General features: G+C 42.5%; 2 protein-coding genes across 3 annotated transcripts in view; one reads left to right on the top strand and one right to left on the bottom strand.

Moving 5' to 3' along the window:
* Positions 1 to 5251, bottom strand: part of EIF2S1 (eukaryotic translation initiation factor 2 subunit alpha) — a 25800-nt gene extending 20549 nt beyond the window's left edge. The window contains exons 1-2 of one of the 2 annotated variants that reach the window (XM_023517632.1): positions 5112 to 5223; positions 4824 to 4944 (exon numbers count right to left, since the gene is read on the bottom strand). The gene's annotated coding sequence lies outside the window, so the exon portion shown is untranslated. Of the gene's footprint in view, positions 1 to 4823; positions 4945 to 5111 lie in introns of both variants that reach the window. The other variant, XM_003797383.2, reaches the window with a different exon arrangement.
* A 324-nt stretch (positions 5252 to 5575) lies between these two features.
* The window catches only part of ATP6V1D (ATPase H+ transporting V1 subunit D), a 24703-nt gene continuing 17751 nt past the window's right edge, over positions 5576 to 12527 (top strand). Inside the window, exon 1 of the mRNA XM_003797384.3 lies at positions 5576 to 5911. Within this exon, the coding sequence (XP_003797432.1) occupies positions 5871 to 5911 (41 nt within the window). The 5' untranslated portion in view covers positions 5576 to 5870. The remainder of the gene's footprint in view (positions 5912 to 12527) is intronic.

Genomic DNA, 12527 nt, shown 5'->3' on the forward strand with positions numbered 1-12527 from the left:
GAGTGCTATGGCATCACAGCTCACAGCAATCTCCAACTCCTGGGCTCAAGCAAGTCTCCTGCCTCAGCCTTCCAAGTAGCTGGGACTACAGGCGCCCGCCACAACGCCAGGCTATTTTTTGGGTGCAGTCATCATTGTTTTTTGGCGGGTCTGGGCTGGATTCGAACCCGCCACCTTAGGTGTATGTGGCTGGTGCCTTAGCCACTTAAGCCACAGGCGCCGAGCCGGAAGCAAGCTTTAATTTTTATTTTGCTCCACATTTTTGTAAGGCTTGGATAATTCTCTGCCATCTATTTCAGAGGAATCGTAAAAAATAATGACTGATTACAAAGTACTCTGAGACCTAAGGTTTAAAGGATACCTCAAGAGTAAAATACGACTTTAATGGGAAGCATCATCACTATTATAACCTACTGGCAAAACTAAAGCTATTCTTTCTCCAAGCCAGTTAAAGACGGTATATGCTACCCATCCACAATTCAAAGGGATTTTCTAACCACCTAAATCCTACCCAATATACCGAATGCTATGTCCTATCATTTATTACAGCTAAAATTATAGTATCCACATGTCAAGGAGATAAAAACTAAAAAATTTCTTTTTTTTGAGACAGAGTCTCATTATGTCACCCTCAGTAGAGTGCTATGGCATCACAGTTTGCAGCAACCTCTAATTCTTGGGCTTAAGCGATTCTCTTGCCTCAGCTTCCCAAGTAGCTGGGACTATAGGTGCCCACCACAATGCCCGGCTATTTTTGTTTTGTTGTTGCAGTTGTCACTGTTTAGCAGGCCCGGGCTGGGTTCGAACCTACCTGCCTCGGTGTATGTGGCTACTGCCCTAACTACTGACCTACAGGCACCAAGCCTTTCTTAATCACTCAGGGCGGCGCCTGTGGCTCAGTGGGTAGGGTATCAGCCCCATATACCGAGGGTGGCGGGTTCAAACCTGGCCTCAGCCAAACTGCAACAAAAAAATAGGTGGGCATTGTGGTAGGCGCCTGTAGTCTCAGCTACTTGAAAGGCTGAGGCAAGAGAATCGCCTAAGCCCAAGAGCTGGAGGTTGCTATGATGCTACGGCACTTTACCGAGGACGACAAAATGAGACTCTCTCAAAAAAAAAAAACAAAAAAAAACAAAAAAAACAAAAAAAACACTTAATCACAAAATAAACTTAACTATATCCTCCTCCGTTACTATAAAGTTCAAGTTTCTCTTAACCTTGAAGCATTAAAGATATTTAAAATTATTCTCTTTGATCCACCCAAACTACTTGCAGTACCACTCCTTTTATGGCCCACAGTTTGAATCACACCATGGGTAAAAGTATATGTTAAAAAGGAAGCTCTCAAACTAATCATGGCCAACAATTTTTTCTTGTTTTTCTCTTAACCTTAACCTATTTACAACTGTAAGAGTTCAAAACTTAGGCCCTAAAGGCCTAATGAAAATTTGTGAAAACTTGTTTAATAGTTTATTATTTTTCTTGTTGACTGGGAAATAAGGGTACCATTACTTGACCTTAGAAGTAGAATATCTACATCCAGCTCACGAAATATTAGAGCTCTGCCATAGTACAGTTGGAGAGTTGCTAACTTGCACACACAAATATCTTTCCACTATCTACAGGATCCTTTAAGATCTGGCCACTCTCTAACTTCCTGCAGTATCAATTTCTTCCTAGTTCTCCCCGTTTTCATTTTATAAAGAAAGTGAACTGTAGGTTAAGCTACTGGTTCTCTCTCATATGCTAACAAGCGATTAGTCAGGATCTGAACCAGGAACTTTGGATCCACACTTTTTACTCTTACGGATCAGAGTAGATTTTCTGTTAATATTGCTAAAAAATACAAATTCAGTGTAGAAGCATTTAACACAAATTAGTAGAAACTATTAGTACTAACATATTCTGTTTAAAAACAAAAGCAGCATATTAACGACAGCGTATTTCCCAGTAGCTTTGCAAAAATAGAGATTTAGCAAATAAAGTGCAGTAGACATTCAACAGCCAGATCACTCACTGAGAAAACAGCTGAGCTGGCTGTTTCATTTTTAAACAGGGCTTTGTCTTGGGGGGGTGGATATGAGGAAACTGTTGTTGATTATCTGTATGCAAAGTTCTCAAATTTAAGAGCTAAAAAAAGTTCCAAACTAAATATCAAAATAAATGTCATAGAAATGTGTGAAAGTTTTAAAAGATCTAACAGGTGCAAATGACATTTACTTACTAAATTTCTCAAACGGTAAAGATAGAGGCTGCTTCTGGAGAAACAAGGCTTAATTTGATGGTTGAAGAACACAAGCAATAGTGTAAAATGATACTGAGAGGAACTATGAATAACACTTCTTTAGGAAGCACAGGTTGTTTTCCAACATAAAGGGAAATTTAAAAAATGCTGCTGATGGCAAGCTGTTCACTATAAAAAAAAGCAAGCAGTCAGTAAATACAAAAAGAATATGTATCATAAGAATATGTGTATTGGGCTCCTTCCCCATAGCACAGTGGTTAGTGCTGGCTGCGGGCCACATACACCAAGGCTGGCAAGTTCGAACACGGCCTGGGCCTGCTAACCAACAATGATGACTGCAACAACAAAAAGTAGCTAGCATTGTGGCCGGTGACTGTAGACCCAGCTACTTGGGAGGATGAGGCACAAGAATCGCTTAAGCCCAAGTGTTTGAGGTTGCTATGAGCTGTGACATCACAGCACTCTACTGAGGACAACATAGTGAGACTCTGTCTTCAAAAAAAAAAAATGTATACTGGTAGATTCTGAATACAATGTCTTATGAAATGCTGATAACTTTGAATTTTTCAAAAATCTTTTTTATCATTCACGGATACAGAAAACACAGATATTTATTCAGCCCTTTCTATCACTTTCAAAGCATTTTGATTTATTTTGTCTCTTAACAAGTTTTGAGTCAGGCAAGTAGCACAGTGAACTTTGGGAATAGCCCTAGAATTGGGCAGTTAATTCTTATTCTCCCATTTACTAGCTGTGGTTGCTTGGGAAAGGTATCTCCTTTGAACTCTTGTTTCTTATCTGTGTCATGTACCTCAGAGGTTTGTTGAGGGTATCAAATTAAAAAAAATACATATAAAAACATTTTGAAGAACATAATATGCTATACACACATAAAATACTTAAAGGCAAAGGCAGTATTAGTTTCATTTTTGTAATTTAATTTGTTAAACAATATTTTTTGCTTTATCTACTATGTACTAAGCACTAATGATACAATAAGAAAGACTCTTACCTAAAAAACTAGAACAAGAAACTAGTACGCAAATAATCACAAAACTGCAAAATAAATAAATTAAATAAATCTAGAGTGGCACCTGTGGCTCAAAGGAGTAGGGCGCTAGCCCCATATGGCGGAGGTAGTGGGTTCAAACCCAGCCCTGGCCCAAAACTGCAAATAAATAATTAAAATAAAATTAATTACAATATAATGTACTGTGAAAGGACTACAGTGACACAATCAATTAAAAGGGAACCAAGGAACAAAAATATTAAATGACTTCCTCATTTATCAAGCACTAGAGCAGGAGTAAAACCCAAGCCTTCCAACATTAAATCCAGAGTGTCTTTAATGCAGACAGCCTCAATATTTCAACAGTACTACAATACTGTTATGTGTTCCGATGCGAAAAATATCACCTACCTTTCAAAACACAGTAATTTTGCTTGGACAAGTGGTTAGGAACGACGTGTCTTAAATCAGTGCATGATGGATATAAAAGTCCACATTCCTTTCCAAAGTGTATTACCTGATGGGGACAACTCTTGTAATAACTCTAATTTGGCTCTAATTATTCAGTATACTGTACATCAGACAACTACATCTTCTGAAAATCAGTGACTTTCATTTGGTACCAGATGAACTGAGAATAAGCAGTGAAGTGCTGAGTAATCTCCGAACTGTTGAAAGACAAGAGTTGTAAGATTTTGCCTTGAATAACAAAACCAAGACTTCTCTGCTACACCTTTTCTCGAAGAAACAGCATTTCCTGTTTAATAAAAATTAAAGCACCCTGGCTCGGCGCCTGTGGCTCAAGTGGCTAAGGCGCCAGCCACATACATCCAAGGTGGCGGGTTCGAATCCAGCCCAGGCCCGCCAAACAACAATGACGGATGCAACGAAAAAATAGCCGAGCATTGTGGCAGGCGCCTGTGGTCCCAGCTACTTGGGAGGCTGAGGCAGGAGACTCGCTTGAGCCCAGGAGTTGGAGGTTGCTGTGAGCTGTGATGCCACAGCACTCTACCCAGGGGGACAGCTTGAGGGTCTGTCTCAAAAAAAAAAAAAAAATTAAAGCACCCTAATTTTTAGGAATGACTAAAGAGACCTCAAAATGAATATGTATTAATCCTAAAATACTCCCTTATGTCAGATTTTAAGTTATGTTTATTTGGAATAAAATATAGTTCTATTCTCACTGACGCCAAAATACGACAAACCAATACTAACAGTTAATAATCTTTTCGAAAGTACGACTTAGTTTCAATTCAAACGGTGACTCATTCTACAGAACTGCACAACTAGAACGGTAAGGTAATCTGAGATTCAATATTCAAAAATCAATTATCGGATGAATAAACTATTCTTCGACCCACTGGTTACTTGGAGAAGAATCCAGTCTGGTTTCCACCGAGAGGCGAGGAAAAGTTTTGGTAGTGCTGCTGGGGCGGAAGAAAAAAAAACATGGAATCCTCACGCCCGGAAAAAGCAAAGTGCTCATCGTGTGAGCCGGGGGGTAAGAGGTAGAGAGGAAGAGTGTCACAACTTTCCCTCGAGGCCGCCCCACCATCAAGGCGTTCTCACTTTTAAGCATATTGAAGAGGCTGGTACAGTCCACTTGGTCCACTTTCCTTAACGAGATTTCTCTGCTCGAACAATGAAGCCTCTGGAACACGAGATGCCCGACTCGGAGCCGGCGAGGAGGCTAGAGGAAGAGCCAGCGGGTGGTGGCGGTGGTGTCCGGCCACTTCCCGCGCAGGGACGGGAAAGGGAGGAGGTGTTAGCCCTGGGCCTACCCTCTGTCGACCACCCATGTCACTGGATACAAACCAAAGCGAGTTCTTGGAGAAAAAGAGCTGTGGGATTAGTCACCTGAGGTTTGTGTGTGAAACGCGCGCTGGGGTCCCGCGCCGTGCTCTTCAACCGCTGAGATCAGAAGCAACACACCCGAACCAGCCGCCGTCCTCTTCAGCGTGCGCTTCGCTCAACCCCACCGCGCATGCGGAACCACCTCGCATCGCGCAAGCGCCTACAGAATAGAGGCCCCTCTTGATCACTAATCATAGAGTCTAGGTCCTCCCAGGCAGAGGAAGGAAGAACGTAGACGATAGGAGGACTCTAAAAGTATGTTTTTTTTCACTTTCTCTTAACGTTTTGCTATGTAAACTTCAAGGCGTAAGGAATAGATAGGATTCTGATTCCTTATCCCTGAAGAGTAAATCCTCGCTTGAAGTTTCATCCAACCATGAGATGGCGCTGTTGTCAAAAACGAAAAGTGGAGGAAGAGAAGGTGTGTACTCTTCTCTCCTATTCTTTGGTCCGGCGCGTGCAGCGTCTTGCGCAGCCGCCGTGAAGCGTCAGAAGGAGGGGTTGGGAGGCAAACCGGAAGTGAGGGGCTGTTCCGCGGTGTGCGCTCCTCAATGTCCGGGGATCTTCTGGGTTCTGCCCTCTCGGCTTAGTGCTCCTGTGACAACAGGAAGCGGAAATGAAAAATGAGTATGCCTGCTGCCTCAGCAACGCGAAGAGTCAAGTGACACAACCTGCTGACTCCGGTAGAGGAAGTGTCTGGGGCGGCCCGTACCGGAGCTGTGGCAGCCACGATTACCCAGACGGGGACCTTAGATCGTCACAATGTCGGGCAAAGACCGAATTGAAATCTTTCCCTCGCGAATGTAAGTAGAATACTGGACGAGTGGCACTCAGAGGTTTACTAATGCCTGGCTACAGCATGGTCTCTTCATCCCCTGGACTAGCAGCGAGGTTCCTTGTTTCCAGAGCCAATCCTGAGAACTTTCCCCGGGCTCTTTTCGTAAGTCTGGGCTCTCTCTTGAGTGAATCAGGCTGGACAGAGCGATCCCAGCCCACAGGGAAAGGTGCCCGGCCTACTGCCTTTTGTGAAGGTCTGCTGTCTTCACAAAAGTCCGCTATGGAATGAATGCTTGAGAGTCATTCATTCCACATACCTTTATTGAGCCCAGCACTGGATCGTCGCCACCCCTGTCCTCACAAGAGCTCACAGTTCAGAGGAGACCAACAATATTTAATAAATAGTCTGAGAAGGGAAGTTTACTGCAGTGAGAAACATTTAGAAGAGGTCTCTAAGCCAAAGTGGAGATTGAATCTAATCGCCCTGGCATTAACAACGCATTCAATCTTGTATCCCCTTATTTTCCTAGATTCCGCCAAACATCACCTGCTGTGGGAAGATGCCTCTGTGACTCAGAGGCACTTCTTTTGCTTTCTTACCACTGCACCTTGTTCACTCGTCATTGTAAAGTGGACATTTGTTTACATATCTTTCCCACTTAAGGCTCTCTCCAGGATGAGAGAGTGTCTTGTTTATAGGCGATACATAAAAAATGTTTTTTGAATGAACCTGTGCCTTAGAATCTGCTCAGTTGTGGACTGCCTTTCCCTTTTGTCTTGAATTCTTTCTCAGGAGAAATGGCATATCCCGGTAGGTGTTTGGTTAGTCTGTAAAGAAAATTTTGATGTTCTCTTAAATGTGCCTAACAAGTTGTGGTGAGTAAAGATTATTCCTATTTGTGCTCTCCTCTTTTTTTTTCCCTATGAGGAAGCAAAAATCAGTTTTGACCCTGATGTTTAAATCTTTTCAATGTGGTCCTATTTCTCTGGAGATGTTCCATTTTTCCCCTCATCCTGTCATTTTTCTTAGAGATTCTGAGGATGCTTAAGACAGTCATGTTCTTACCTGAAATCTAGATTTCTGTCTCTGCCAAGGTGATTACAGCCCTAAATGAATTTAAAAAAATTTTTTTTTACTTTCACCTACTAACTTTCTAATAGCTATTTGTATGAAGCAAGCTCGTTGTGGAGAGTTGCAATGCCTGTGAAGTAAGTAAGGATAATGACTACCCTAGGGTAATGAGAACTGCAGAATTCTCAGCACATAATGACTCAGTCACGATCTCTGCACTGAGAGATATCCAAACTCTAGCATGGTTTATAGTAGCATAAGGTCTAGTCTAGGGTGACCCCAGCCTCCCCTGCCACCCACCCTTACCCTTGGGTTAAAATGCCTGGCTGTAAAAGTTCAAAGCTTCCAGGAGAATTTACTATTTGTTCTAGCTAACATCTGATTGACAGATCCCTGATTTCCCTTTTTTAAAGTGTTTACTTGTTAGTCTTACAATTGTGAACACATACCTTTTCTAACTCAAAAGTGTCTCTCTGAGGACTTAAGAGCCATTCCTTTGACATGTAATTAGCAGCATGGATAGGGCCTCTGTCTCTCAGTTTCTGGAAGGATAGAATCCTGACTTCATAATTGCGGGCTAGCATGGCATTTACACTGAGCAACCCTTTGTATTTTTCACTTCTCTGACACTACTTGAGGCCTGTCCCTTGCCTCTGTTCCCCCATTCTCTTAAAACGCCCAGTCATCTCTGCACAAACCAGAATTGAGCTCACCTCTTTTCCCTACTGTTAGTGGTTTGCTGAATAAAGATCCGTTTTCACTGCTTTAACTAATGTCCAGCCATGTTTAACTTTGACTTAGTCACAATTTTTTTTTTTTTTTTTTGAGACAGAGCCTCAAGCTGTCCCCCTGGGTAAAGTGCTGTGGCATCACAGCTCACAGCAACCTCCAACTCCTGGGCTTAAGTGAGTCTCCTGCCTCAGCCTCCCGAGTAGCTGGGACCACAGGTGCCCGCCACAATGCCCGGCTATTTTTTGGTTGCAGCCATCATTGTCATTTGGCGGGCCCGGGCTGGATTCAAACCCGCCACCTTGGATGTATGTGGCTGGCGCCTTAGCCACTTGAGCCACAGGCACCAAGCTTATAGTCACAATGTTAACATGTTTTGTTTTTACTTTGAGGTTAAGGGCAAAATGGACTAGACAAGGAAAATGATAGGTTTGTGAGGGTGAAAACTGTTAAGAGCACTCAGGTTACTGTTTAAGAGGAAAATCAAGTACAGGAAGTAATCACTTCTCTAAATATTTTTCCTAAGGCCAGACAGCAGTTACTTTGTCATATAGTCAGATGTTTTTGATTCAACTGGAAGCAGCCATTGTCCTAACTGAAGGTCAAATGTTTTTCATGGGCTGAAAGTCTGAGGCTTGGCCAGGTATGGTGCTCACACCTGTAATCATAGCACTCTGGGAAGCTGAGGGGGTAGGGGAAATCCCTTGGAGAATAGCCTACAAAAGAGCAAAACCCTGAGTCTACTAAAAATAGAAAAATCAGTGGGGTGTTGTGGCTGGCGCCTGGAGTCCCATCTACTCTGTGGGCTGAGGGCTTGAACCCAGGAATTTGAAGTTGCTGTGAGCTAGGCTGAGGCCCTGGCACTCTGGCCTGGGCAACAGAGTGAGACTCTGTCTCAAAAGAAAAGTCTTAGGCTAGAAAATACATGAGGGACTTTGGTTTCACAAACAGTTGCACTTTACAGTATTCTATGAAATGTTGCTTTAAACCCCTATGTACCAGTGAAGCAAAACAATTTTAGAGTGAAAGCAAAAGAGACATGAAAGATTTGGAGTCAACACAGTCAAATTTCAGGTTCTAGCATGTAGTAGCTGTAAGAGCATGGGCTATTCACTCTTAGAGTCTAAAGATTTAAAATCTGCCCATTTTACAGACATCTCATCTCTTAGGTGGAGATTAAAATTAGCATGGTAGATTCAGTTTTATCAACCAGTTCACTTTAATACAAGAAACTTGCTGAAACTCATAGCACTAGGATTTGACTTAACTGTGATCTAGCTGTTTGAACCCAAGTTGTGGTATTTAGTGTCAACAGTATGGTATGTTAAATATACACATTGGGGTGGGTAGCTAGCTCCAGCTCAGGCTGGAAACTAAACCAGCTTTACTTGATAAGACATCTGGTGAGGCCAGTGAGTGTCAAGTCAGTCACTAATAGCCAGCTTTTCAATGAGAGAAATTAGCCAGATGCTGTAGCTCATGCCTATAATCCTAGCAGTCTGGGAGGCCCAAAGACAGTGGTTCTCAGCTGTCGCAACCCGCAGGAACTGTATTAAAGGGCCGTGGCATTTAGGAAGGTTGAGAACCACTTGCCCTTAGAGGTGATTGCTTGCAGCTCAGGAGTTCAGGACCAGCAAGAACAAGACTTCGGTAAGAGCTAGACCCCACCTCTACTAAAAATAGAAAAACTAGCCTGGTGGTGTGGTGGAATCTTGTAGTTCCAGCTACTTGGAAGGCTGAAGCAAGAGCATTGCTTGAGCCCAAGGATTTGAAGTTGCTCTGAGCTATGACGCCATGGCACTCTAGCAAGGGCAACAGAGTGAGACTCTGTCTCAAACAAACAACAACAAAAATCCAGAACCTTTTCATCTGTTGCTACTTGTCCTCTTTGAGGGGAGACAGTATGGTACTTTGTTGGGGTACAGTGGACCTAGATTTGAGCCTTCATTTGAAAAAGTCACTGGGCTCGGTGCCTGTGGCTCAACTGGCTAAGGCGCCAGCCACGTACACCTAAGGTTCGAATCCCCAGCCCAGACCCGCCAAACAACAATGATGGCTGCAACCAAAAAATAGGCCGGGCGTTGTGGCGGGCGCCTGTAGTCCCAGCTACTTGGGAGGCGGAGGCAGGAGACTCGCTTGAGCCCAGGGGTTGGAGGTTGCTGTGAGCGTGATGCCATGGCACTCTACCCAGGGGGACAGCTTGAGGCTCCGTCTCAAAAAAAACAAAGAAAGAAAAAGTCACTGAAGTCAGAAATCTGGTTCAAGTTTTTGCCCTGCTTTTTTTTCATGGAATGACTATGAAGACGTTGTTTTACTTTTCTGAGCCTCATTTAGTAGTGTCTAAAGTTTCTTCCACCTATAGAATTGTCCCAGTGACCTTAGCCCTATGGTAAAAGATTTCAGTATAATCTAAGAATTTGGTCAAAATATCTATTAATACATGCTATTTTGCAGTTGGTTACACTAATCATATGAAATTATGTCCCCTTAATTGGCTAGGTTATACAATCCATTGTTTTATTTTATTCCCACTTGTTTTCATTATTACATTTTATCTGGCATATGGCAACAAGAACAGAATTCCGATTTCTGTTGTTGTTTGCTTGACTTTGGTACTGGGGCTTTTAATAGGGAAAAATTAAAATAAGGATGTGCAAAGACTTCAGTGTAAGTGTCACGTGTCAGTTTTCAGGAATCTTATGTATGTCATTTGTTACCTAGTGTCATTTACAACTTAATAAAATGATTGGTATTAGTGTTTTGGTTGATGATATCAAAACACTTTAATGCTAAAGTTTTTTTTTTTTTAGACAGAGTCTCACTTTGTTACCCCCAGTAGAGTCCTCTGTTGCCATAGCTCACAGCAACCTCCGACTCTTGGGCTCAAGTGATTCTCTTGCCTCAGCCTCCTGAGTAGCTAGGACTACAGGTGTCTGCCATAATACCCAGCTATTTTTAGAGGTGGGGCTCGCTCTAGCTCAGGCTGGTCTTGAACTCCTGAGCTCAGGTGATTTGCACGCCTCAGCCTCCCAGAGTGCTAGGATTACAGATGTGAGCCACTGCTCCAGGCCCAAAGCTAATGTTTTTAATTGATGTAATAGATGGTTATGGTAAAAAGTGCAAAAGGAATAAAGGAGCCTCCAGAACTGTGAACCAAATTCATGTAAAAAATAAATAAATAAATCTATGTTCTTCACTCAGCTCTATTTCCCAAAGGAAACTCCTCCCAACTTATGTGAATCCTTTTTAGAACTAGTCTCTGCATCTTTATAAACACATTCTTCCCTTATTTTTTAAGACAATATAATATGGCTGTATATATTCCATTGTATGGTAAACCATGATTTATTTAGCATTTGGCGTGTTTCTACCCTTTTGTTATTATAAATAAGGCTGGAGTACTTAATCTTGTACTTTTTTTTTTTTTGAGACAGAGCCTCAAGCTGTCCCCCTGGGTAGAGTGCTCTGGCATCACAGCTCACAGCAATCTCCAACTCCAAGTGAGTCTCCTGCCTCCGCCTCCCAAGTAGCTGGAACCACAGGCGACTGCCACAGCGCCTGGCTATTTTTTGGTTGCAGCAGCCATCATTGTTGTTTGGCGGGCCCGGGCTGGATTCGAACCCGCCACCTTGGGTGTATGTGGCTGGCGCCTTAGCCACTTGAGCCACAGGCACCGAGCCTTGTACATGTTTTTGTATGTATGTTGGAATAAATCTGTGGGGTAAATTCCCCAAAGTAGAATTGTTGGTCCTAAAGATATTTTTACTTTATATTCAGATACATGAGTGTATTAGTGGTTAGATTTTTTTTAAAGCCTTAATAGTCCTCTAATGGAAACTGAAACATAGATATTTTAACTTACAGATCAAATAAATATTTAAGCTATGGTGGCATCATAAAATAAGGCTCTGATAACGTTATTATTTAATAAATACGTATTCTAGATGTTGATTACAAATGTTATGTACAAGATGTTGTTTCTGTTGTACAAGATGTACAAGATGTTGTTTCTGTTGTAAATCTCATTTATAGAGCACTGATAATAGAAAGTTACAGTATTGAGAAACCAGTTGTCTTAGTCTGTTTTCTGCGCTATCATGATATTTGAGACAGAGTAATTTGTAAAGAAAAGGGGCTGGGTTTGGTGGTTTACACCTATAATCTTAGCACTTTGGGAGTCTAAGGCAGGAGGATCACTTGAGGTCAGGAGTTGGAGACCAGCCTGAGCAACACAGCAAGACACTGTCTCCTCAAAAAATTTAAAAATTGGTGTAGTGGTTTACGCCTATAGTTCCTAGCTTCTTAGGAAGCGGAGCCAGGAGAAGTGTTTGAGCCTAGGAATTGGAGGTTCCACTGAGCTGTAATCACACCACTGCACTCCAGTCTGAGTGACAGCAAGACGCTGTCTCACAAACAAAACCCCCTCAAAACACCCCATGTATTTGGTTAAAGTTCTGGAGGGTAGGAAGTCAAAGATTGAGGGACCCCACTGGGTAGATGTCCTTCTTGCCGTGACATACCCTAGGAGAAGACAAGATGGTGAGAGGAAACAAGAGAGGGTCAAAGTTGCTTTTTGCTGCACTTGCTTTTTTTTAATCCCTAAAGAGACAGAGTCTTGCTATGTTGCCCAGGCTGGACTTGAACTTCTGAGCTCAAGTAATCTTCCCTGCCTCAGCCTCCTTAGTAGCTGGGATTATAGGTGGGTGCCATACAGTGCCTGGTCAAACTCTCTTTGATAACCAACCCACTCCGGCAATAAGGAACCCACTACCACCATAACCATATTAATCCATTCATGAGGGCAAGAGCCCCTTTGACCTCATCATTTCTTTTTTTTTTTT

Source organism: Otolemur garnettii, unplaced genomic scaffold (genome assembly GCF_000181295.1).
Source record: "Otolemur garnettii isolate 467f Iridium unplaced genomic scaffold, OtoGar3 scaffold00115, whole genome shotgun sequence".
Taxonomy (NCBI): Eukaryota; Metazoa; Chordata; class Mammalia; order Primates; family Galagidae; genus Otolemur; species Otolemur garnettii.